The sequence below is a fragment of the Echiichthys vipera genome (assembly GCF_963691815.1).
Source record: "Echiichthys vipera genome assembly, chromosome: 5".
Classification (NCBI taxonomy): domain Eukaryota; kingdom Metazoa; phylum Chordata; class Actinopteri; order Perciformes; family Trachinidae; genus Echiichthys; species Echiichthys vipera.
The window spans coordinates 12,698,977-12,726,966 of record NC_139830.1 but is presented as its reverse complement, the minus strand read 5'-3'; the positions used below and the strand labels follow the sequence as shown (position 1 = coordinate 12,726,966).

The 27,990-nt window shown below is 41.5% G+C and overlaps 1 protein-coding gene across 3 annotated transcripts in view; it reads left to right on the top strand.

Moving 5' to 3' along the window:
• Positions 1 to 13,159, top strand: part of arap1 (ArfGAP with RhoGAP domain, ankyrin repeat and PH domain 1) — a 53,768-nt gene extending 40,609 nt beyond the window's left edge. Inside the window, exons 23-34 of one of the 3 annotated variants that reach the window (XM_083913472.1) lie at positions 210 to 357; positions 903 to 986; positions 1,148 to 1,225; positions 1,419 to 1,536; positions 2,784 to 2,897; positions 2,979 to 3,124; positions 3,236 to 3,318; positions 4,201 to 4,260; positions 8,137 to 8,200; positions 8,466 to 8,541; positions 10,221 to 10,258; positions 11,247 to 13,159. In XM_083913472.1, coding sequence (XP_083769598.1) covers positions 210 to 357; positions 903 to 986; positions 1,148 to 1,225; positions 1,419 to 1,536; positions 2,784 to 2,897; positions 2,979 to 3,124; positions 3,236 to 3,318; positions 4,201 to 4,260; positions 8,137 to 8,200; positions 8,466 to 8,541; positions 10,221 to 10,228 — 979 coding nt within the window. In that variant the 3' untranslated portion in view covers positions 10,229 to 10,258; positions 11,247 to 13,159. Of the gene's footprint in view, positions 1 to 209; positions 358 to 902; positions 987 to 1,147; positions 1,226 to 1,418; positions 1,537 to 2,783; positions 2,898 to 2,978; positions 3,125 to 3,235; positions 3,319 to 4,200; positions 4,261 to 8,136; positions 8,201 to 8,465; positions 8,625 to 10,220; positions 10,259 to 11,241 lie in introns of all 3 variants that reach the window. The other 2 variants (XM_083913471.1, XM_083913470.1) reach the window with 2 other exon arrangements.
• The last annotated feature ends 14,831 nt before the right edge of the window (positions 13,160 to 27,990 follow it).

Below are 27,990 nucleotides of genomic sequence, written 5' to 3'. Positions count from 1 at the left end.
GAAACACACACACAAACACACACTGGAAGGCTGATGTCTTGTTATGTTTCCCCTGCTCTGGCTTCTATTCCAAGTCTTGAATCAGAGAGTCTGTGGTCTTGTTGGGGTAGGGACTGGTGGGGGGAGCAAGGGTTGTTATCATCTTTTATCTCTGTGCATTTCCTTTAGCACAAACCAACCCATGCATGTTTTCCCTGTGTGTGTTTCAGCGTGCAGCGTTTTTCTGAGCTGAACCAGATGAACCTCCATAACCTGGCTATAGTGTTTGGTCCTACACTCTTCCAGACCGACGGCAAGGACTTCACTGCTGGCCGCGCCATAGAGGACCTCATACAGCACTACACACTCATCTTTGAGGTCAGACTCACTGCTTACTGTTAGGCAGGGGAATGACTGAACATTTTGATCTCTAAGCTGATTCATTTATCTTTAGTGATCAGGAAAGGGCAAATACATCACAGAGTTCTGAGGGGTTGAGATGTCAACAAATGTGACATCTTATATTTTCTTCAGGATTAACCTCCAAAGAAGCAGTCACTCCTATTTTATTTTGTGGTGATGAGATTACGTTCTTAGAGCGCTTGTTGTTTGTTTCCGGAGAAGGAGATGGGAAATGTAAAAGGAAGTTAGTGAGAGAGTGAGGAAATAGATAATTATGGGATTGCCTCTCATGAGCTTAGAAGGAAATCCCTGCACCATTTGTCAAAATGTCTTCTGTTGAAAGACAACCACCCAGACAGAAGGCTTGCAATGAGGAAATAAAGAGGTTGGAAATACCGGCGGGGATTTCTGCTTGAGATCTACAGTAAAGATTGTCACAGTGCTGTAATTTAAGTATTACTGTATGTCAGTTGATGTCTTTGTTTGTGTGAGTGAGTTAATGTGTTCATACTATGTTGCAGGTGGATGAGCAGCAGCTTAAGAAGCAGCTGGAAGAGATCACTGTCATCATCCGAGTGAGAGAGAAACTCAACATGAAGTTTCCTGTGAGTCACACACTAACGCAAAACACTCATTACTTGCACGCTCATATGTCTTCACATATGCTACAGTTGCACATCTACGCATGCTGTTATTTGTTATCATAATGCTGTTATCCTTCTGTCTGACCTTTTCTGTGTGTGTTTGTGTATATTGTACACTTCAGAGTACTGAACCTGGAGGGCACTTCATCTGTACAGTGTACCTGGAGGAAAAGAAGGACACAGCAGAGCAACATGTTAAGGTGACCTGGACGTCACCAAATTACACAATATTGCTTCACATTTTACTTTTTTTGGTGCCCAGTTTTTCTCTTGTGTGATGTTGAATAATTGCTGTAGGAAAAAACAACTGGCTGCGTTAGTGTTCAGCCACACTTTTCCCCCTTTGCTGAGGAGAGTAAAACTCTGGAGTGATTGTGTTACTTCTACTCTCAGATTCCTGGTTCTATGACAGCAGCAGAACTGACCTGTGAGGTCCTGGACCGGCGTAACATTGCAGTTAAAGACAAAGAGTACTGGAACTGCTGGGAGGTCAGCGATAAGGAGGAAATGGGTGAGAAAGATGGGAAGACAGAGAAGTCACAACAGTTGACAGAAACCCAACTTTTCATGCCTGTTATGGCCGGAGGCATTATGTTTTCAGTTTGTCCGCCTGTCCCATTCTCGGGAACGCAATATCTCAGGTCTTAAAATGTGGCACAAATATCCACTTGTACGCAAGGATGAGCTAATTAGATTTTGGAGGTCAAAGATCAAGGTCGCAATGACCTCACATTATGCGTTTTTGGCCATGTCTCATGAATTTCTACGCTAACTATGAAAACATTTCACAGAAAGTAGGATAAATATGATGAAGTCTGTCCATTATTGTTGTTGTTGTTGAGTTGAAGATGTGTGTGAAGCCTCCATGTTTTGCCCCAAATTTACAGTTTTTTAAGAAATTATTAAAGTCGTCACTACAAATATATACAAGTCTGGACAGTTTGGATGTAAACTGCAGCTTCACTTGTTGGGGGAGGCCTACAACTTCTTGTTTGTTTTTTATTTTGTTGCTGATGTGGATTTTTTAGCCATATATGCGTCTGTCTTGTATACACATTGTGTACATTACAATATGTACTGATAGGCTTTATTTATAGCAACAGGAGTGTGCATGTGAAATTAACATGAAAGATAAAAAGGGCCTGCAGCGCACCAAAAACAATGACGCAGAGCTTGTGAAGTGTTCTCCACTCAACCCGCAGCATGACCTACTCAAAGTGACACACAAACTCCAGAGGCAAGAAGATCATTCTCAACAATGTGACTGTGTGTCGTGGTTTGGTTTGAGCCTGGTATGTGGGCCATCTGGTTCCCCACCGGGAAGCCTGTAGGTGGCTCATCATATGCCAGAAACACTCAGTTGATTTGGCAGATTTCCCATCATTGGCCGGAAAACTGACCTGCTGATTACAGGAGGAGATGGAGGAATAATACCCTGGAAAGGAAGGACAGTAGAAAGAGTGCGAGTGACGAGAAAAGCTGGAGGGAACACCTCTGTCACTCGACGACACTTTTGTATCACAATCACAAAAACTATATTTAGTTTGGTATGTTGGCGTAAAAGCACAAACTGTTTGCAAGGATGTGAAGCAACATCGTTGTATGCCAAATCTGCATTGTTCACTACAATAGAAACAGAAACCTTTTCATAGCTACTAAAAATATTGTTCTGTGTCAATCATCAGCCTGTCTGTTACGTAAACAAACGATTTGACTGTTTCCTTTTATGTGTTGTGTGTGTCACTGTGCTTCCCTCAGAACGTCCGCTGCACTATCAGGAACGAGTCTTACCCATCCTTCACTCCTTTGGGACCGACTCCCATCTGCTCATCAAGAAACACGTCGCAATGGAGGCGATGATGCTCTACTTGGGTAAACACACAAACCAACAGCAAACAGAATGATTCCCTCCGTGTCACTTTATTCTTAATAATCTCTCATTCTGCCCTCTAGCCAATAAAGTAGATGTATCCAAACACGGGATGATGAAGTTCAGAGAAGAGCGAAGCATCTTGGGATTGGGATTGTCATCTGGAAGTTTCCACGACCGATATTTCGTCCTCAATTCCAGCTCTCTAAGAATGTACAAGGAAGTCAGAGTAAGACTGACAGATTTACGCTAAAAAACTTTGACTTTCATATGTTCAGTTGTCACATTCCTTCACAGGCTCTTCACTATGTTTCCATCTCTCTCTTTCTCTGTCTCTCAGAGTAACCGTCCTGAACGTGATTGGCCAGTGAAAAACCTTAAGGTCTACCTGGGTATTAAGAAGAAACTCCGTCCTCCTACTTGGTGAGGACATGCAGTGTGACACTGATGTCACTTCCTATTCTCTTCACGTCTACTGAGATAGATTCTCAGTGGACGCTATATATATATATTAAAAAAAAAAGCACCAATCCTTTTCCCCAGATCATATAAAGTGTGCTTGTCTTTTTGTCTGGATATTAAGAATATGCTCTCCTTGCTGAAAGGTTCAAGCCTGGTTATTAAGTACGATGCATTTTAAATACACTACTAAGCAAAATGAAATATTTTTAACCTTGATTCAGATTTTATTTTAAATCTCAGTGCCTCTTAACTCTTTAGTTGTGTGACTAGTTTTGTCTCTGTAAACCGGTTATACCCTATGAAACCACCGGTGATGAAGATAAGCTAGAAGCATGTACAGTATTCACTTAAGGCGAGCAAATAATGCAAATGAAATGTCAGAAATAGTCAAAGGATATTTATAAATAAAATAAATTCACAAACTTTAAGAAATTTGATGCGTTTTAAGGGTTTGCAAAGCATTTTCATTTAACTTTCTTTTTTATCTGGACCAATGCTTTCAGTACCCCAGCACTTACTTCAGAATAAATCAATTTAATGATTATTTTATGCCTTTATTCAATAGGGATGGTGTAAAACAGGTACTGTGGGTAAAGAGACTTGGCCTATTTGGTCGCCTAGAATGAATCACTTTTTAAACTGTACATGAGTCTCTGTCACCAAACCTACTCACCAGCAAAAGCATGTCATAGAATAATCAGTGGCTGGACTCAAATAATTCATTTCTGATCTAGAACAGCTCATAACTTATAAACAAACTGACCACTAGGGGACAGCCTGAGCTCAAGAATCATAACCTTTGGGACATTTATAATTGTGCTGCTGTTTTATCTGTGTTTCTAGTTGGGGACTGACAGTCGTATGTGAGAGTAAGAAACAAGAGAAGCCAGAGAGACAGCAGTGGTGAGTCGGTGCCCAGTTCTATGCTGTATGTACGGCATGTCATTCTTTTATATTCAATACACAGCTGTCGGCACAGAGCTCTTACAGCTCAGGACAGTCCTGCTCATGTTGTCACTTTCAAGCATACATGGTTTTAATCCAAGTTGTACACTTCCATTTATCGGGATTACACCCTTGTGTCACTCCTTTGCCATACAACTTAAAGCATCATACTCAACTACAACAGCTTTTTATCTGTTTTGCAATAGTATGCAGGTCACGTCTGCAGTCCCTTTGTTTAGCAGGAACTCTAATTTTTCCTTTAGTGGCAGTGTGATCACACATTATGTGCATGTGAACAGCTAGCAGCTGAAAACAGGTCGGATCCCTGCATGAGAGTTTGGAGAAGGAGGCATATAAAAGGTCGCCTCCACCCAACAGGGAAACACACATGACTACACCTGTAACCATGCCTCTATTCTAATCTCTTCACATATACAGGTGTGTGTGTGTGTGTGTGTGTGTGTGTGTGTGTGTGTGTGTGTGTGTGTGTGTGTGTGTGTGTGTGTGTGTGTGTGTGTGTGTGTGTGTGTGTGTGTGTGTGTGTGTGTGTGTGTGTGTGTGTGTGTGTGTGTGTGTGTGTGTGTGTGTGTGTGTGTGTGTGTGTGTGTGTGTGTGTGTGTGTGTGTGTGTGTGTGTGTGTGTGTGTGTTAAAGTGGAACTCTACTCTGTCAACAGCAGTAAACATCAGCCCTGTTGTAATGGGACTGCTGTTCTCATAACGCCGTAGGCAATATCATCTCTTGGTTACGCTCCATCGCTATGCCGCTTACAGCAGAAAATACACACACACACCTGAGTGGAAGAAACCTTGAGGGAGGGAATGTGGAAGAAAGATAAAGAAGTCAGGGGGAGGAAGTGGAAAGCAGAGAGGCAAAATGTCACGCTGAAGGGGAGAAACTGTATACTAGGTAAGAAATTTTGCATTTGCTGCAGGTAAACGAAAACTTTGTGAGGAGAAGAGAGGTGAGAGATAAGGCAGAAAGTAAAATTATGGAAAAGTTAATGGATGAGGAGGTGTCCATGTGCTCTCTCACAATCTTACTTACCCACCTGCCCTTAATGTCACTTATTGTTTTTTATCCTCTTATTGCTCAAAACTCTTAACATTAATAAACACGTGTTAATTTTATCAGCATTTGTTTACAGTAGCTGTACTTAAGCTACTCTCTCCCTTCTGAATGGTATGTAAATTTCATTCTGTGTCTTTATGGGAGCCCATAATGATAAATGAGCAGCATTCATTCTTGCGCAGCTGATAATGTTCTAGTTAATTACATAGAAAGTAAACCTATTGTAGAATACTGCATTGAAGGTATGCGTGCTAGAATAGAGTGACTGTCCTGTTTTGAATCCCAACAAGCACTAATGAGCTCTGTTGGCCCTAATGATGCAGACTAGGGAAAAGTAGGCGTTGTGTGTGAGTTGTGTAAGCATGCGTGCCCAACAGCCATGTTTAGCATTGCAAAACGTATTTATCTGAGGTGTTCGTGAACATAAGCCGAGGGTCAAGTCGACGTTGACACCAATCTCATGAGACTTTGTTGTTAAGACAGAAACCGACCTTAAACAAAATTAATTTCTGGGGAAACATCCTAATCTGTGTTCACACTCACTTCTCCCATTGGAATCAATACACTCAGGACCTTCTGCTGTAGTCTCCGAAAGAGGCGGAGCCCCGACGAATCACACATGACACAGACACAGGAAGTGACTGCATGTTGAAACGTCTCCCTTCTAATTAAGCCCCAACTACAGCGACTTCCTGGTAGTGTTGCTTTCGTCAACGAAAATGATGACGAAATATCTTTGTCTACGAACCTTTATCACATGAGGAAAACTAGACAAGACGAAACGAAAATGCTGGGCATGTGACGATGACTAAGACTAAATATATAATGCAATTTCGTTGACGCTTTAGGGTTAGCCACTGGGGGTGTGCGTGCGTGTGTGCGTGCGTGCGTGCGTGCGTGCGTGCATGCGTGCATGCATGCGTGCATGCATGCGTGTGTGTGCTTTTAGTTCCTACCTGAGAGACTGACTCACTCTATAAGTACACTAAACTTTCCCTTGTTGGCCAAATACTTTCACTAGTTTTGTATTTCACAGAGCAAATCACACTGAACTGAATTTGGCATCAACATAAATTGGATTACTTATTCTAGATCCGTACATGCATGTAAACTAAAGATATGTGCATTGGTTTGGCTAAAAGAAAATGTTGGTTTCGTAAATACTACTAGGTACTTTTATTATATTGGAAATATAATTGCATTACTAAAAAGAGACTAAAACTAGACTAAATGTCATAAGTTTTCGTCGACTAAAACTAGACTAGACTTAAAGTAAAACAGTCAGCCAAAAACAACACTACTTCCTGGTTGATTCAATAAGGAAGTGCCAAAAACTGCAGTTGTCCGAGTGTCCAATAGGGGCAGGTTTAGAGAGACCCCATCTTAAAAAGGCCGTTTTCACAGCATAATTAAACCTATTTAAGGCCTGGTACAAAAAAATTCTAGTCTGTATGTTTAGGTCATATCTCCATGACAACACTGGGGGGTGAATTTTTGTTGTACCAGGCCGGTTTTATTTTATTGGACGTTAAAGGTTATGAATAATTAGGGACGTGGCCTCTTGAGTAGCAGCTAGCCTCTGGCCCTCACTTCTTCTCGGAGGTATACATCAGCCAGATGGACGTCTCTCCCTCCCCCCAGCGGCACATCAGCGCCCTTTTTTGGTAAGAGGAAATGAGGCGAAATCAAAGTCTGACAAGATGGCAACTGTGATTAGGCGAGTAAGATTGTATCAAATTGAGAGAAGTGACCTCGACGGAGATGCTACGTCCTTTTTTTTAATATACAGTCTATGCTCCTAATCCATACTCTCCGGTTAAATTAGATTATAGGAAAATCAGGAGGCTGCTGTTCAAAACTCTCAAATCCTGATGACTCTCAGATCTTGGAACTTCATCAACAGTTCAATGGAGACTTTATTTTAAGAGAGATCAAATGCATTTATGGACATGGTGCAGAAAGAAGAAATGTGAAGAGTCTTTGACCCCATCGGGACTCTAGTCTAACTGGTGATGATGTAGAGATGAAACCGGGCTTCTTATGAGCTCCGTGGAAGAAACCCAGGTCACTGGAGTTGAATGGGATGGAGGGCAGTCATGTGGATATTGAAAACTTTTGCAAAAATCAAAGTATCAAAGAAATATAAGTATAGAAAACGCACTTTAGAGATCTAATGCTGTGATGAGATATATATATATATATATATATTATAAGCATTATCTCTCTCACGTACTAGCCTGTTTAGTTCTCAGGTCAGTGTTGTGTGTTGTCTCTCAGTGGAGAGCCCTTGAATAATTATTGTAGTCTGTGCTCATAACAATAATAATTGTATAAACCAAGCCTATTTATTCAGCAGCGCAGCATGGCTGATGACTCGGAGGGCGATGTGACGGCAACCTGAGTGGCATGAAATATGCACACACACAGACATTACAAACACACTTTTCACAGGCACACACACCGAACACTGAAGGTCCTCATCAGCTTTGCTTTTGTTAGAAGTTTAAATTGGGAGTCAAGCTCAGTGTTTACGCCTGTGGCACCACCACCAGGCGCCATAGGAGAGAGTATGTCAATTTCAGTTAATATCTTTGACTACATTCATCCAAATTTCCCTCAGTCTCTGAATGTCTATCTGACTTCTTCTGTCCCCAGACCACACACACACACACACAGACACACAGACACACACACACACACACACATACAACCCCCTGATTTTTTACTGTCTCCCGCACTTTCTCACTCCTCTATTTATTTTCAGGTATCTCTGCTGTGACACCCAGTCAGAAATGAGGGAGTGGTATGCTACGTTTCTCAGTATCCAGGTGTGATCACACACACACACACACACACACACACACACACACACACACACACACACACACACACACACACACACACGCGCGCGACATTCTCTAACAATCAAAAATTCATAAATCTTGAGTCTTTTTTTTCCACTGGCCAATAATCTTAAGGCTTATGAAAAACACACGGTGGTGTGCATGGCACGATTGGATTGAGTATACATACTTTAAAAGCTCTTCTTGCTCCCTCTCTCCATCTCTCCCTCTCTCCTTTTCCTCATTAAAGTACGATGGCAACGTGTGGCCTCAGAACGGGCTCCAGCAGACACGAGTGAGCCGCGTGTTGCCGGATACGCGTCATGGTAATGTGTCACTGATACCGCTGCGTGGCAGTGAGAATGAGATGCGGAACAGCGTGGCTGCTTTCAGTCAAGACCCGCTTGCTGTGAGTGAACCTACCAATCACTGGGACTAATCTAGGACGAACCAGGAAGCTCAATCTAAAGCTACTGGCTAGTCAGAGACATTCATACTGAACAGGTGGCCCAATACTCACTGAAGACGTAAACAAATTTACACTGATACTACGGACTCAATTCTACTTAGTTTAAATATTTGAGATATATGTTTGGGCATGAAAAAAAGAGCACATTAATTGGTCTTTCACTATATGTCTTTTTGTTATTTAGTCCTACCAAAAGGAGGACAGGAGTTCGGGGGTTACACCTGTGCAGAATCAATAATCTCTTCTCCATGATTCATCTTTAATTTAATCATCATGACAGGATCTGGGTTCTTAAACTTACTGTTTTGACCAAAAATAGACAACATGTTTTTATGACCCTGGATTCCAGTGAGCAAGAGAGTAAATGACTAATTTGTGTCTATGTCTAAAAACGTTTAAGAATCCAGATGATGTGAAGAGGAGTAGACAACAGCATCTTCATGTTGTAGGAGGTTTGGGCTGCCCAACAAAACAGAAAAGAGTCATTCTGGTGAGGCCCTGCCAGAGCTATGCTTCAAAGCCCCACAGAAACAACAGAAACATAGAATAACACATCTGAAGTGAACAAAATATGGCAAAATATGGTCCAAGCTCTGTCTCACAGCACTGCTGCCATATCAGCTCGCAGAGTTGTATATTTGGCACGAGTTTGATGACAAGCATCACGACTGTTTGGTTTGTTGGATTACATTTCAAGCGCACTGACATAAAACCATACCTGTTCAACAACATCAATATCACCCTCTCCATCTGTTCGCTTATTTCCAACGAAAAAATCGAGTGCAGCCATCTAAAACCATTCACTGTGCACTCGCAGTCTGTGGTGGTAATAAACCAAATGTCCATGATGTAATGATGCAGTTGTCTCCTCCTGCTTTTTCTGTAGCCATCACATGCATCTCGTTAGTTTGCTCCAGACTGCAGCAGCACATAAAAATTCAACTCAGTCTGCTGGCACTTCCATTGGCAGGAACACAATTGCAGGGCGCTGTCTTGTTGCCTTCCAGATATTTTTCTATTGATCCTTGTCTTTTCAGTGTACCGGCTGGATACCCTGAAAAGTGTGATTGCTTTGGTGATGGGGCAGCAGCAGAAACTGGATTTATGCATGATGTTGTATGTGAGGGTGGAGGGGAGAGATTTACTGCATATTGATCCGTCCAATTTTCAATGTTTGAGTGACTATGGAACACTGATCGTGTGTGTGTGTGTGTGTGTGTGTGTGTGTGTGTGTGTGTGTGTGTGTGTGTGTGTGTGTGTGTGTGTGTGTGTGTGTGTGTGTGTGTGTGTGTGTGTGTGTGTGTGTGTGTGTGTGTGTGTGTGTGTGTGTGTGTGTGTGTGTGTGTGTGTGTGTGTGTGTGTGTGTGTGTGTGTGTGTGTGTGTGTGTGTGTGTGTGTGTGTGTGTGTGTGTGTGTGTGTGTGTGTGTGTGTGTGTGTGTGTGTGTACTTGAGTCCATCACTGTATTCACTTCCCTCTATTTTGACTCCTACCAGTGTCTCCATCTGTCATAACCCCTTCGATGTTTATCTTTCAGCTTTTTAGAGATGTTCGATAATGGTTGCTGCAAGACAGGTAAGACGATTCAAAGTGGAGAACTACCATTTTTAACATTTAATAAGTTTTGATTCATACGTCAGAAGTGTTTTCTGTATGTAGTGTGAACTACATCCACTCACTGGTCGATGTAAACATGCAAGTCTTCAATAATAAAACCAGTGCATGTGTATGTGAGTAAGTAGTAGATAGGAATGTATTCTGTTAGTTATTTTCTCTTTATGGTTACTTTTTCACTTTTATACCTATAGCTGTTAACATGCGATGAAATTGCACTTGCCAGCATGACAAAATTAATGAAGTAGATAAATGAAAAGGAAGTATACGAAAATACAGCTATAGCTCTTCATAAATGCCTCTAAATAGTATATAGTGTTGAGTTAGAGGGTTAATTAGTAATTTGGACAAGCTACAGAAAAATCATACTTTTCTTCAATTCATTAATTGTCAAAGTTATTTATTTACAGCTTCTAAAATATGTTTCTTATCTTTTTATATTCAGTATCTTTGGTTTATGTGCTGTGAGTCTCACAAAACAAACAATTTATAGTTGTAGACTTGGGCTCTGGGAACTTTTGATTGACATTTTTCCCGACATTTTACAGACAAATTAATCAAAAACAGAAAAAAAAACAGATTAATCAGCAATAAAAAAACAATATATGCAAATCCAGCAGTATTTAAGAGTATTGCTTCCCTATAATAAAGTTTAAGTGAAAGATAAAGCATTAAGCAGATTTGTCAGGCTGTGTATCTGCTCGCTTAACTGCTGCTTATTGAGTCCAAATCAGCCTCATATCTGGTTGCCATGACTTCGAGACTTATGTAGTCTGGATAAAAAGAAATTAAGCTTGACTTATCAAAGGGGGATGTTGTAAAACTAGTTTCAGGTGTAGGGATGAAGTAGTTTCAGTCTGCTGTAAAAGATTAGAAAAGTAAAACATTTAAGATGTGACAGCACTGATTTGAATGCCTAACTGTGGATTTTCTGTTCTTTAAAGGGCAGTCGACCTCAGGTGACCTCTGAACATTCCAGTGACATCATCATTCTGCGACTGTAAGGGCCTGAACGACGGACATTCATGTTGTATGTGGAATAAGGTCTTAGACTGCCACCTGCTCTCTCTGAATATAAACTGGACCGAAACGTAAATGGCCACGCAGGATCACATGTGAACAATAACCTACACTGGTTTACCTGCACAGATTCATTTTACTTGACTTGATGTACAGAAGAAGCAGCTGGGAGCAGTGACAATTTGACGGAATGCGATCACTCGCCTCCAGCTTAATGTGCGGCAAGTCTGCGCCCAACGTTTCCATTGTTCAGTGGCTTGGGACTCAATCACCGCATCGCATTACGGGACGAAAGCATGAAAGACATGTTGAGAGAAAGCTTAATTTCTTAAATGTGTTCCAGAAAAGTCTGGTTATTCTAGGCACTAGCATCGAATGCTTAGCCTTATTTTAAAATAGAAGATTGAGGTTTATCGACTTGCATTTGTATCTAAATCTGATTTATAGTCTTGCAATGTTTTCATCCTTCTCTGTACTATCGCTCAAACAACTGTCCGGATTTTCCCGCAGTTTGAAATTGTATAATTGCTATTGTAAGCAAAGCTGATGTCACATGAGACGGTGACCTGATTCTGACCAAGAGCGGGACCGAGAGGAAAAGCTGAGAAATGACAGTTGATGGATCCGTGCCCGTTACTCTGCAGCACATTTGCCTGTCGGTGCAAAACCTCTGTCAGAGATGCATATTTGTGCTCGTGTCCGTTGCTCTGCACAAGTGTACACAGTATGTCTGAATATATGTGCGTGTGTTGTGTCTTTTGAGGAGTGTAGGAAAGAGAGGTATGTGCTGAAAAAAACATTACTATGATTAAAAGAAGAAGGTCAAAGTTGAGGATTAAAATGGTCTTTGCCAAACACTGTTGGAATATGTGATTTTAATAAGAGAAGCACTTGATTTACTATTGTGCCGTTCGGAAACAAGATCACATTTCAAACCATATTCAAAACAATGTGTTTGGCCCTAGTCTGATCAGTAGTCTTGTCTCTCCCCCTGCACCTTCTTTTCTCTCCTTTCTCTCTTTTCTCCTCTCTTTAGGTCCTTTTCTGAACCTTGTGATGCTTAGATATACATTATATGTACATACATGGACACTTTTGTCATTAACCAACAGTATTTATGAAGCTTTAGTTTATGAAATAGTCACATTAGAATAAACCTCTCTTTTGTTCGCTATGCAGAGTTTAGAATCTTTGCAACTGTATATTTTAGTGTATTCATCAGCACAGGACGCAGAAGGTCATTGAAACATCTCCAAACACAATAAACTAATTAAATCATTATCTTCTTTCATTCTTTGAGCTTGGGTCCAAACTTGTATATATTTTGTCAAAAGGAGAGACATGAAACAATCTGTATTAGCTGTATTAACGGCTTCATACCAGCTGCATTGAATGCCACCATCTTCACCACCTTGTAGTGTTACCTGTGTGCCACCTGTTGTAAAGATTTCTTATTTATTTGGACAGCAGAGGACGCTAGATGCATTGTAGAGAGCTCCACCTCTGCTGGTGAGACATCATGACGTTCAGCTGAATGTTTGTTTTTAACAAATTTAAGCACAGACTTCAGCGGGAGTCGAGAGAAGACTCCACTCTGTGTAACATAATTACTCTTAATAGAAAGTATTCGTCCCCTGTGTGCTTTGTGTGTTATTGTTTTCAACATTGAATCACAGAGAGGAGAGTAGATAGTAGAGAGGGTATAAGAGAGAAAAATTAAGTATAAAAGCAGAGGGGAGTGAATTCTTTTATAAGCAGTGTATATTTTCTCTCAGCTTCTTTTCTCGTTCTGCATTTTACTGATTTTGCATCTCTGAAACTAATAAACACATTCAGCTAGTTCTGTGTGTGTGCGTGTTGTGTCTTTCTGAACGTGCATTACATTATAGTGCATAGTCATGTAGTTCCTCATCATCTTGGTAAAAGTATTTTCAAAAGGTTGATACCCTCCGGCTCTGCTTTGCCCTCGTGGTGATCCACTTGTTTTTCTACAGTGCTTTTATGAAATGAATGTTCAATCGCAGACACAGTCAAATCTGCCCTACAGGGTAACTTTGAAAACAAGCTGGGCTGCAAACACATTACACATGTACATGGGCTACATAAAAAGGGGCACAAACTTTAGCGAGGCCTGCAGGATTCATGCCAATGTCATGTTGAAGCCATAAAATGGAAGCCTATAGATGTGCTTTGAGGAAAAATGTCAAGAGAGTGTGTGTGGGTGGGGTACAGTGATTGTAGGGAGAGCCCTGAGGAGGTCTCCTGTATGTATGTGTGTGTGTGTGTGTGTGTGAGTCACGGTGGTCCACCAGCTCTCCGTTCATTCTTCTAAGCAGAGCTGACACATCAGGGTCACTCTGTACCTCGAGACACACACCACAGAGCCCTGGGAGGGACTCACACACAGGAGATCTTCACTATACCGTTCACATGCACACAAGCACAGGAGACCACCGGGGGGAAACACACACACGCACACAGGAGGATACTTAATCGCTACACACTCACACACATCAAAATGGCCTCTACTCCATAGGTCATTGCAGCAGTTGCATAAAGTGGAGGGATGACGACAGATGAGTGAGTGTTCAGAAAAAAGGGCCACAAATGGAAGACAGAGATTAAGCCCAAACTGAGGAGATGAGCCTCTGGGCAGACCTGCAGGGTGGCAGGGCCCGCCAACCGTCAGGACCTGCCAGCTCCAAAAAAATGAAATGTACATTTTCATTGAGCACAGTGTGCCACAAAAAAACAAAATAAAAACTATGAGGGACAGTGTCAGCCTCCCACAGATATCTGGACGTCCACCTGTGTGAGCCAATTTCCTTCCTTTCCACTCGGAGCACACAGCAACAAGAACAGCGTGAGTGAGTGACACTTAAATTGGCTTCCACTGCATGCTGTGCTGCATCAGCAGACGTGGAGGTTTCTGTGATGTGAAGTTCAGCCTGAACCAGGTGAGTAATGAAAAGCGAGTGTGGGTTTGGGTGCATTATGACAGACTGCAGTCGTTGTTTATTCAGGGGGAATGAAGACACAGTACTATAATACTCAATACAAAATGAGAGTCAACAGACAAACAACTAATGCGAGCCTATTAAGAAAAGCTGAACGGCAACATTAAAGGTCCCATATTTTAAAAAGTGTGATTTTCTTTTTTGTATTTATTATAAAGCAGGTGGAGGTACTGTGAAAGTTCCAAAACACTCAATCAACGGAGAAATGCACACAGCCCCGTATTCAGAAACCGTGTCTTCAAACGAGCCGTTTGGTCTTCTGTCAATTTATGATGTCACAGCTATACCGTATATAGGAAAAAAGGGTCGCTACAGTTCTTTTACAGTCTTTCCCCGGCTGCAATGACGTTGCAGAGACCTGGAAACGCTGACTGACAGGCGCTCAAACTAAGCATTTCAGACCGAATACAGATATATTCAGACAGTATGAGAAAAATAATGTGCTCTTTAAACATCACAGCATGTAAACATTTTCTAGTAGCAACCCAAAATACAAGTATGAACCTGAATTTGCATAATATGGGACCTTTAACAAGTAAAGTAATATTTATTGCAGTTCAGTTGGCATTTCAATACATTGTAAAGTTGTTTGTACTTTCCACGTTCCACTCTCTCTTTACTATCTATAAGTATTTGTATAAGATCATTGGTGCATCAGAGAAGTGTTCCTGCGTCATTCGGTGCGCAATTTATGTGTTTTAAATATATAAAGATGTTGTATGTGTTTTTTTCCCTTATGCTTTTAATGTTTTTTGTAAAGCACTTTGATTTATTTTGCTGTTGAATTGTGCTATACAGATAAACTTGCCTTGCAATGCTCCGTTCCTTGGGGACTTCTGAACACAACGCCCACGTCACCATGACGACCTGGAGTAAAATGGGTAAATATCTTAATTTAAGTGGTTTCTTTCTTCAATCCATTTTTCACTTTAACTGACATCTGGGGGTATATGTGAGAGGTTTGACCACTGGTGTTGTGTAATGAGGGAGCAAATAATTGTCATTTAAGGTGTGTTCAAACCAAACGCAAATGATGCCAATTGAGCAACAACTTTACATTGAAAATCAATGTAAATGGCGCAATGACACGCTATTCAGGCGGAGGCCGCGCAAATGAAGCGTCTGGAGCGTCTGAAGCGACGCAAATAAAGTTGAAAATATTTATAGGCGACATCGCGCCTCTGCATCCAATCAGCGACGAGTTCAAGCCGACGACGTCACTTCCCTCACGTACTTTTCCTTACATTCAGACCAACATGGACGAGAAGCTGTAGCTGTGTGTGGGCACCGGTTCTCTACGACAACACTGCCGTATTCTACTGGTACTGGTCAGTGAGGGGGTGGGACTCCCCGGTAAGGTTTGAAGCTATCTGAGGCCCTTGTTTTACTACGTTGCTGACCGTTTTTTTCTATGAAATGTTAGCATCAGTTAGGACTTGCTGAGGAATACCGCCCCCGCTCCCCCCGGGCATCAAGCAAGACAAGTGCGAATGATGCAAATGAGCGAAAGACGTGAATAGTCAAGCGGCGTGATACAAGCGTTTGAAGCGACTGTATTCGTGTCTGGCGTGAATGCACGCTTACAATGGAGCCTGTGAACTTGTTATTGCTGTGTTGAATTTGACTTTATTCATCTCCAGACATGTTTGGAATAGGGAATTGAGTTTGGATCTCTTTCTGTTCATCCAATGGTCTTAAAAAGTGAAAAACGGACCGTCTGCAACTCCAGCTATCTAGCATATTTTTAGAATTTAACATTCAAAAATGATTTATCTGTCATACCTTTTGTCCTTCATTGCCCCTTTCTATATCCATCTGCAGTGTTAGGCTGCATGAGACATCAGTCCAGATTTGGTTAATGACTCTGCCTCCGGTGCTTTCTTACCCTGGCAGCAGAACCTGATGCCACCGTCTGTAAAACTTTCCAATCCCCCACTGATGAGCTTTAGACAAGTTCTTCAGATATAATTGATTGGACTTGTTTGTTCGGTTCATATTCTTTACACGTTTTCCCCTTTTTGAACCTAATCATTTCAGCCTCAGAAATCTTCTGCTGTGTTGCCAAGGAAACCAGCCAAGCAAGCCGCGATCACATCAAAGGTGTTGAAAAAGCCTTACTGTCAGAGGTCATACTGTATTTTATTTAATGTCATACCTCATATCAGTAGGCTCAGGCTGTACTCGAGGTATAAAGCTTCGTCAGGAGATTCACGCGTTTCTAAATTAGCACGGGCCTTTTCTTTCTAGTCTTTTTGACTGAAGCAGCTGTCAGGGAGATTAAAAAGATGTGAAGAGACGTGTACAGGTGAGAGGGGAAGCACATCAACCTTCTGCCAAGCCTTTTGTCTTTGGATCCTCGAACGACTTGTCATTTCTACGTGGTCTCATGGGAGGGCGTATAAATAGCACGCCACTTTTAATGACTTTTTGCGTGCATGTCTACGCATATTAAGCTTTTCGCGTCTCATTTAACGGCCGTCATTTCAGCCATCCTTCACATGAAATATTGATTTAAAAAAAAAGCTCTGACAGAAAGCTCCACCCCTTCGTATTTCTCCGCCAACTTGCGTGGGTTTTCTCTCAATGACATTTGTGCGTCAAATGACAACACCATCTCTGCACAATACAAGTCAATTGAGACTAAATGGCTCGAAATGACACGCAAAAATCATGAAATGCAATGTTATTATACGCGAGATGACTTGAGAAATGGCGTGTCATTCATGCGCCTTTTGGTGATACCAGGCTGGTCATTTTGGTTAAGATAATGAGAAATGTATTTTCGTGCACTTGGAAATTACTTTTGGGGGTTCATGCAGAAAGAAATGTGAATCTGTAGTTCAATCAAAAGTAAAATCTCATCTAAAGGCATAGCACTAATGTGTTTAGTTAGGATGGTGCAGTATCTTGACAAGTGAGGCCGATTAATGTCATTGAGAGATAATCGGCCTACGCCAACGCCTGCGCTCATGGGGCTTTACAAAAAGGCTGCAGACACATCAGACAAAACTATTGTATGAGTCTCCAGCCCCCACTCCTACTCCCCACAAGTGAAACATTCATGAGATCTGGAAAAACGCAAGTGTAAATGTGAAGCCTTGAATTTTTGGCAGACAATAACAGTGTTAAATAAATCCAATTGTATGTCTCATTTGTTATTATTATTAAATTGTTGATGATATTGGCATTATATATCTGTGCTCTCCAAATATCTGCAGTAGACCACTAATCCTGACCACTGTATCAAACATGTGAAACTCTTTTCTGGGCTCATTTTCTGCCTGAAATCTTACATTGCCTATTATTGAAATTGAGGTGAACATCATTTTGACCTTAGCAAAAGGACTTTTAACGTTTTAAAACAAAGGTCGGGAGCCACTTTCCTGTCCCCATCACTGTACTGAAGAGAATGCCTCGTCATGACGGTGGGGAGAGCACAGCAGCTGGAGAGATGAGATGGAAGAGAGTTCATCCCCAGAGACTCATGAGCAAACACTGATGCAGAAATGAGCCAAATTATGTTTACACAAGACTGTAATTAATGAATGCAGTAGATCATTACATCAAATCCCTCGAGTCAACATCGAGACGCAAAATATTGATTTGAATTTAATATGTTTACATAGACTTACTGTATATTTAGACTCGTATCTCATGTCAAGAACAAGAAATGGAAATGGCAAAATTGGTGTTGAGCAGTAATATATCACCACGGAATGAACTCTCACGCTCTTATTTGCTCCTAATAAATGTCGAAATAACAACAGAATAACTGTAGGTACTTTAGAGGGACTAAGGTACATTAACCTGTTGCCTCTTTATACAGTATGCCAATGGTAGACTTTTCCACAACACCTACTCTCCCTGAACGCTACATTCATCACAGCTTGACTTGATTTTAAATATGTATTTTATAGCCATTGGATAGTTCATATAGCTACAGACATTCCAGTGTGGTTCTTTCCTTTGCGACACCTGACCTACTGGCTGATAGCAAGTACTGATCTGATACCTGATCTAAAAAAAGAACCATATATTGTCATTTAGTGGCCGCTGTATACTACTGCCCCTGTTTAGGTGTCATATGACTTCTATTATTGTCTTATGGGCATACAGAGAATGAATGCCATAGATCTTCCTTTTATTATCTAGTTTGACAGCCATAAGTATGTATAAATATACTAAATAAATTACTTTAGCTGTGTTAAAAGTGGATCGATATTACTGATATTGGGACAACTCTTATATGGACAGGAAAACATGAGACAAAATCCCTGTGTGGAACTAAATCAGGCATATTGCAGTGTATATGGTTGTATTATAAATTGCAGGACCCCCAACTTGACCTTAATTGAAGAATCATTAGAGCTCAATAGATGGCAAATATCCAAATTTGGTGTCTATGTCCAGTCATCGAATACACAGAAAAACACAAACTATTCACAGTTTCAAACTTTCAATCACCTTTAAAGTAAAACAACAGGGACGAGGAGTCCTTAAAGTGCTCAGAGACATGGAAATTTGAGCATCTACAATCCCACGGCCAATCACACGATCAAAAGTGACTAAAGTTACTGAATGGACTGTGAGGTGAGATTGTTTTGTCGTCAACAGACGGTTTCTGATGTGGGTGGGGAGAATCTCAAATCTCGGAGAAGCCAGTATCTCCAGTTGTTTCAAACAGCAAACCCCTGGAACAAGAGACACACGAACGCTCACACGCACACACGCACACGCAAACACACACACACACACACACACACACACACACACACACACACACACACACACACACACACACACACACACACACACACACACACACACACACACACACACATACACACACACACACACACACACACACACACACACACACACACACACACACACACACACACACACACACAGACACACTGCCTGCTCTCTCCTTCAAGATGCTACGACAGCTTACAGGAACATGAAAAAGGCACACAGCCATAAAGCCTGCAGTAATGCATATTGTGAAGCTGTTTTATTTGCTAGTTCTGACACCAAAACAATGCTTTCCTCAACCCGCTCTAAAGCCTCAGACGTCTGTTTATAGCCCCGAGGCGTGTGTGTGTTTGTGCATGTGAATATGGTCCTTATAATGCCCAAAGCCTCTGCTGCAGGCTGCAAATGAAAATGGAGTTGAACTTGTGATCCTAAGAAGGTACGATGGTCTGCAGCGCCATGAGGAGCATCTCTCGGTTGGATGCAGCTCATTTCCCTTTATACATTTCATTAACACCTTGTCTTGAGTCACCTCCAGCTGACTGGAAAACACAGACACAAGCCCGCACACACACACACACACACACAAACACACACACACATACACATATACACCATCTTGTCCCCCCTTTCTCTCTCTTAAACACACAAACTGACTTTTGCGTCACGCACACACTTCCTGAAGCACCTCTATACTGATTACCGCCCTCCAGCCCCTCCCTTCAAGTTTATCACCAATTATTGGTCCTCCTGGAGACACTTTTTTTAAAAAGGCCCAGCTCCCTGTCCCCATGGCAACCGCTCCCCTCCTATCCTTTTCTGCACAATCAACCAGACAATGGCTGTCTAGGTAAGGAGGAGAGGTACGAGGACCAAACAGACCTTTCACAGGTTTGGTGTGCTGATTATTTTTGGTCAGTGTCTGTGTACTCCATCTATTCCTGTGTTTGCTTTCTTTCTGTTTGTTGCCTATTCACCTCTAAGGGACAAAACATATTTTAGACAGTCACGAACAAACCTGCAACAAAAAACACGGATGAAATTGAAAAAGTCTTTGACATCATAAAGACAAATTACACTGCAGATATCCATGTCTCTTGCTAATGACGGATATTCAGCAAGACTGTGTGCTCATGGTTTGTCTGTTGCATTTGGCATTATTAAAAATTTAAAGCAACAGTTTGACATCCTGTGGACTCTTTTTTACTTTCTTGCAGAGAGTTAGCTGGAAAGCCAGCAGCAGTTAGTTTAGCTTGGCACAAAGACTGGAAACAGGGATAATCTTTATCGTTTTTATTTTACCTTTATTTTACCATGAATTCTTCTGAAAAATCCCTTTTTCGAGGGTTAACAGTCACAGATTAAAATGACAGTGACAATACATGGCAACATAACAAAACAGCAGAAAAGAAAAGATAGGCAATACACACGTCATACATACAAGAAGATACTGAATCCAACTCAGGTAAAATAAGTGCAATTTTCACATACATGGACCGTTTGAATTGCTTAAATTTCCCCAGGGACACTAGGCTTTAAAAGGTAACATAGTTTGCAGATTATTCCAAGACCATGGGGCAAAGCAGGAGAAGGCTTTTTTCCCTGACTCTGTCCAAAGTTAACAATACCTGCATCTCTAAAGCTCATTGATTAATTACTTTATATCTTTTTGTTTTTTATCGGTGCAAACTTTACCATTTTACCAGGAGGTATGTGTTCGATTATCCACCTACCAGAGTTGGTAGGTGGATTTTTTTCAACTTTGGATAGAGCCAGACGAGCTGTTTCCCCTTGTTTCCAGTTTTTGTGCTAAACTAAACAACGTCTGGCTCCAGCTCCATATGTACCGTACAAACACATCCAACTCTGTGAAAGGTTGGTTGAGTGATGGCTGACAGTATAAAACATAAATGCCTTTCTGTTCTTTTCCTCTATATGTTTGTCTCATACCTGCGTCAGTCTTCTCCCTCTACCTGTCTGTTCTGATCTCCGTTTTTTTCCATCCTTCACTCTATTCTCCCTCCCTCCTCTTCTTTCTTTGACTTTATCTTTCAGTCTGCCTGTTTCACACCAGCGGCAGACACAGAGAAATTGGAGAACATTTCGTGTCTGACACTCAGCTTATCTCACAGATAAAATCACCATGGAGGGACTGAGGAGGAGGAGAAGGAGGAGGAGGAAGGGGAGGAGGTGTGCGTGCAGAGATATAAAAGGTAAAAAAGATACGGGAGGGAGAGAAGACTGGAAAGAAGACATGTGGTTAAGGAGAAATGAGGTGAAGAACAGTTCAAAGGCGAAGAAAGAGAACGTAGGGAAGGTAAAAAAAAAAGGAAACAGTGAGGATGTAATAAAGATACGCAAACACTATGAAAAAGAACCTGAAAAGAAGGCACCACAGCGTGAACAGTGAATTAAGATTGTGTCAATTCATATTTACGACTGTTATTTTTCAAAAAATTCAAAACCCTAACAATCAGGAAAGCCCTGAGCTGAAATCGATGAAGGAGGAGAAGACGAGCAAAGGAAGAGGAAGGGAGTGGTGAGAATGATGGAGGAAGGGAGGGCCTGGGAGACAAGTGCTAATAGTAGATTAGTCACTCTAAAGATGCTGTGGGCAAGTGCACCACCAGTGTGTGTATGTATGTGTCCGTGTGTGTGTGTGTGCGTTCGAGAGAGAGAGAGAGAGGATGTGCACAAGCCGACAGACAGAGGAATTTGCCCCTTAATCACTGTACTGTTTAATTAATCCTGATTGACTTGATGAACGCAAACACACATTAAAACACTAATACACACACACAACACACACACACACACACACACACACACACACACACACACACACACACACACACACACACACACACACACACACACACACACACACACACACACACACACACACACACACACAGTGAGAGCTGCAGGGCAGATGATGTCAATGTTTTATTGTAAAGGCAGCTGCAGCAGTAGTGGCGTCATCTGTATGCTGACTGACACGTTTTCCTCCTGACACAATTGCGTAAATAAAACATATCTCTTTAAACATTTTGACAGTGAATCTTTTTTTCTCATCTGTGTCATCTCCCTCTTTTCCCCCCTCTTTTTCTCCTCCTCCGCACAGATTTCGCAGTACAGTGTTGTGTTTACGTATTTCAGTGACGTCTTAATCCCCTCTCTGACCAGGCTTTCAGGACAGCGCCTGTCATTACAAACTCATGTTGTGTGCATAAACTGTGATGAGTCTTTGGAGAAATGTGTATAAAAAGGATGCATGAATGGTACAGCCATAGAAAAACCTATGGAAATCAGATTGTAACCCTTACCTAAACATAAAAAACACATACAAGCTAATGCAGTGTGGGACACTCTACATTTGGTACCATAAATACGTCACTGTTTTGTGAAAACCATGTATCTCGGGTTTAAAATGCTTTATTTAGCCTTAGAAGTGTGTGGATTTACTCAATTCACAAAGTAGCACTTGATCCTAAATCTCTAAAATAGGAGATACAGTGACTATATGCTTTTTTTGGTAAGGGACAAAAAATGAATGTCAATTTATCCCTTGCTGAATGACATTTTGTTAAGACCCACATTTCAATCAGGAGAGACGATTAAATGAAGTAGAAATAATTGTTTAGATGATGTGATAATTAGTCTTACATAAAGTCTCAGCGTTTGGACCCAGCAATGAGATTTTGTAACTGAGGGGCGTCTGCCCTGAGCAGCAACAAGATAAGTCCCCCCATGGAGTCCAGACACCAGTGGTGGTGGCTGATGATTTAGATGAGACTGATGAAGCTGATGAAGCTGATGAATCTGCGAAGACTGTCTGTGATAGAGAGGTGGAGGGGCACTTTCACTATTTGTGACAATTTGAACTGAAATGACCGCAGACGGCAACAGAAGAGGAGAACAGATTCAAATAGCATAACAGCCGTGAATGTACCGCACACGTAACAGCACGAAATAATGAGAGATGATGACTGTATCTGATATGTGTCTTATAATAAACACGTATAGGGAAGCATAGTGATTGCTTGGTGATATTTCTGAGCACCTGTAGGTCGCAAATGTAGTAAAAACTGCATTCAATGAATGAATTCTGAATTTACAAACACATTTCTATGTGTGCGTTTCTAGATTGTGAGCCACGCCACAGTCCTATCTATGCATCCTTCAAAAATGTAAGTCCACGCATACCTGTGTGGATTGCATTCATATGGCCAGTGAGAACAACGTAACAGTGGTTGAAAAATAAAGACATGAGATATAAAGATAGACACTGCATAGACAAGGGAGGCCTTCGTGTTTCATATATGTCCACACAGTCAGGATAACTAACCCCTCTGAGCACAAAGCAGCATGGGTTCTGTTCAGAGAACGAGAAAGAAAATAGAGAGACTATTCGGATGATGTCGCTACAGGGCCTTATCCTGTGTGTGTGTGTGTGTGTGTGTGTGTGTGTGTGTGTGTGTGTGTGTGTGTGTGTGTGTGTGTGTGTGTGTGTGTGTGTGTGTGTGTGTGTGTGTGTGTGTGTGTGTGTGTGTGTGTGTGTGTGTGTGTGTGTGTGTGTGTGTGTGTGTGTGTGTGTGTGTGTGTGTGTGTGTGTGTGTGTTTGTGTGTGTGTGTGTGGAGTCCTGGGATATGCTCTCTATGTTATGTAAGCTGTTTGGGAAAAGGGCTAAACTCTGCACACAGTAGGGAGGGTGGGTGGTATCAAAAAAGACAATTTTCAGGGACTAAAAATAACAGATTGTATCCTAAAACACACACGCAAACGCAAACACAAACACACACACACACACACACACACACACACACACACACACACACACACACACACACACACACAAGCTACTAGTCCTAATTCAACAGTCTGTTCCCTCCAAACTTTCTTAATGTGCACATGACTTTGTTTAATCCTCTTTTCTCTCTTCATTTCTACAAAATCACCACCCTCATCTTGTTCTCTCTCTTCCGACTTCAGCAATCGTTTCACAGTGGCAGTAACGGCAGTGTGCAAGCACATAAGGTTCAGTGCTGTAGGCTATGAAGCCACTAAGCCACAGAAACATTTACACTTTGCCAACAAATACCACCATCTGTGTGGACCGATGCTAGAGTGTCTGTGTAGCGTGGTTACCCATGTCGCTCTGCACTTAAGGGATCATTTCTACTTTTATTATTTTATAGGCCTACAGATGATACATGGGATTAAGAAGTGTAAAAAACAGAAGAGACTAAATTGCTGTAATGGTTGGTCTTCAAGTATTTAAATTGGATTAGGGTAGATTTAGGCCTTGAGAAACAGAAATTGGTTCCTCAAAAGTGCTCAATTTCCCCCCTTTTTAACTTTCATGATTTTATTTTTATACGTATTTAATGAGCACTGTTGAAGGGAGCCTGAGCTCCAAGATTTTAATTTCAAATAATTGCTTCTCTGTAATTATAGTGCATATGACATTAAAAAACTTGAAAGTGTGTGAAGTTAACCACTACAACTCCCTCAATGAGACACTGTGCAAAGTTTCATTTATTTTATTTTGTTTATGCCTACTTTTTGGTTAATTTCAGCCTTCAACAGTATTAATCTGTGATGTTCAAAGGGGTCTGAATCTGATATCAATTGCTTCTGTTGACACACACATACATATCGGAAACCACATTATTCAGGTTTAGCCATTGGTTTAATATATCATGCTGTGATGAATGATCTTTCTGTTTCATCAGGAAGAGACAGTGACTGTTCTGGACATGCAGGCAAAATAATGCTGGACTGTAAATAAATTACGTGGATCAGAATTGACGTATTGAGGGTTTAGCTGCAAACACATAGAGGACTATCTAGAATGACTTCATCTTTCATTTCCCTGCATACTTGATGACAGAGAGCCTGTATGGACCCTGGTCAAGAGCTCTGTCATGGAAGCAGCTGCATCACTCTGCGGCCAGAAGGTGGTCTGGGCTTAAGCCGAAGAGCTGAAGGAGGTGCTGACTGAACCCAGAGCTCCCAGGCTCAGGTTGGCATGGACTCGGCAGAGAAGAACCAGCAGCCCAGAGAGGAGCAGGTGCATGGAGATCACAGAGGTCGATGGATGAGGACTTCTGAACAGTTACATTCCAGTGAGCGTAAATGAGCATTTGCACCTGGAGCACTGTCAGTACTGTAGCTTTATTTAATATTATTTAAAAATATAAGAATACTAGCAACAATATATACAATATTTTTAAATGTACACCTTTCAAATTCCTTCTCTTCCTGCCCTCTTGTGCTACTGCCTGTGTTCATTACCCACTCTCCCTGTGTATTTAGCCGTGTGCTCTCCTCTCCTTGTGCCAGTCCCTGAGTTCTACGTTCCAGCCTTTCGTGATTAAACCAAACCTTGTACTTTGTGTTTTGGACCCTACTCTTGCCATGTGCTTTTTGATACGTCTGCCTGAGTTTTTGGACTGAAATCTGTGTACCGACCTGTTTCCAAGTAAATATTTTTGATTCTACCAGTCTGTGAGTTGAGATGTGCTTTTGTGTCCACTCTCTGTTGGCCCCAGTGTTACAGGATCACACAGGGAGGGGCTACGATCAAGCATGATTACTAATTTTGCTTGTAAGGAACACGAGTGCTATTGATACATTCATTGACATGTTGATTGATAGTTAATTTAAACAATGAATGGAAAACAGGTGTGTTGCTGAACTGAACAAAGTGTAGCATCAATTAGACCAGTGTTTTGGTAACGGGTGAATGTAATTCATGTTTGTTTGTTGTTTACATGATTTTGGAAATCTAATCGCATGAGTTTGGCTCCATGACAAGCAGCAGCAGTAACAGCGTATGAATGAGCATAGAAAAAAGGTTTCCTACTGTTATCAAAGAACCATCAAAATGTGTGTGTGTGTGTGTCTGTAATTCCCAACGAGTCTGTTGTGCGTACATGTGTGTTAATATCTGAGAGGGACTGTGTGTGTGTGTGTGTGTGTGTGTGTGTGTGTGTGTGTGTGTGTGTGTGTGTGTGTGCTCTTTCTGAAGTGTATTAATGGATAAGCACAACTGTCATATGATTTTCTTTAATTCATGCTGCTAAGTCAGCCAGCAGCCATCTGGCTGCCCCTGACACACACACACACACACACACACACACACACACACACACACACACACACAGTCCCTCTCAGATATTAACACACATGTACGCACAACAGACTCGTTGGGAATTACAGTCGGAGGGCATGTCAGAGAGAGGTTATTATGACAGTGGACCATAACTCCCAGCTGAAGGAGCATTCAGACGGTTCATACGCTCTCTCTCTCTCTCTCTCTCTCTCTCTCTCTCTCTCTCTCTCTCTCTCTCTCTCTCTCTCTCTCTCTCTCTCTCTCTCTCTCTCTCTCTCTCTCTCTCTCTCTCTTTCTTTCTCTCTCTCACACACACACACAAACCACTGACAGAGTGATGAGAAACTCCTGGTCTCTTTTTTGCAGGCCTGGGAAATAGAGTGATTTATCACGTCCTATTTTTTTTGTCTGTCTTCGAGGCATTTGTAAAACCATCCAAGTCTCTTGAATGACTCTCAGGGGCTGTAAGTCCACTAAACCTGCTCAGTCCATCGAGGACAGTGAGAGAGGCACAATTAAATAAACTCAAAAGCTAGACAGTGTGTTCCTGGTGATAGCTGGGCTAACCCCTGCAGGGTTCAAAGACTAATAATATATTAAAGCCCTGCACAATATGTGATGCTGTGCCCTAAAAAAAATCTTCAAGCTGTTCTGTGTGACACAAGGGAAGAGAAGAAGAGAATGAAGCCTTGTGCTGTGAAAATGATGCTCAGCACATGACGAACCGTGGTCAGCTGGCTTTGTGCTGACATAACACTCAAACACTGAAGGTTTTGTTGTTGATGTTGGTGATTTTTCCACAACATAGCCTCAAAAGTTTCCATTTCAAATGAAGTACTGTATGACATTGCATCGTTTTATGTTGCCTAAGGACGCCCGCTCCAACACAAACCAGTGAGTCAACAGTTTACATTTTAGGGACTCTTTAATCCAGAGTGAGAAATGATCCTGAACAGGTAGAGCTTCAGCGTCTCACTATTGAAAGAGTCTGTGACCTTGCTGTATGTATATATCCTCCCATCCCAAGATATCAAAGGACTAAAATCATAACGATGATTAGAAAAACTGTGTAGCATAGAAGCTGGCATTTACAGCAGTAGTGTGTAGTCCCAGTGACCTGCTTTGAGCTTTAATTTTGCACAGTTTGATTTAGTCTGAGGCTTGATTTGCAATGATGTTTTTAAGTCCTTTTTGGGGCCCTGGTAAGTTATGCATCAAAACTGAAATGATTAAAACATGCACACAGAAAACAGTTCACAGCAAGGAGTTGTATAATGTTGCACTTTTCTCAGTGTATTTGTTCTGTGTCTGCTGATATGATGTAATTAACTCGATGTTCTCCAGTGTAGTTAGAGGGGGCAGAGTAATGTCAGCACAAGTAAAGATCATGAAATACCGCATGCACACGCACTACATACAGTTAACATGTGCAGTCTGTATGTGACTGACTGCTGCAAGCGCATGAAAGTATTTCCAAATACATCCTGTAATTAAAAACAGGATGGTACACCTCTGTTCATTACAGAGGCTGATGAAATTAACTTTAACCATAATGTAATGTAGAACCAGTGTAGCCCAGCTATCTGGACTATTTTACAAAGTGTCTTCTGCTGTGTTTTTAGCCCAGAGCTAGCCGGCCTTGAACTGGAGCAAGGCAATCCACATGTGGAGGATGAACACTCTGAGAAGGGGTTTAATTAGTTTTGGGAAAACTCAGCCCTGGGCTAAGGATAACACTGGGCTACAACTTGCTCTGATAAAACAGCAAAAGATCAAGATGGCA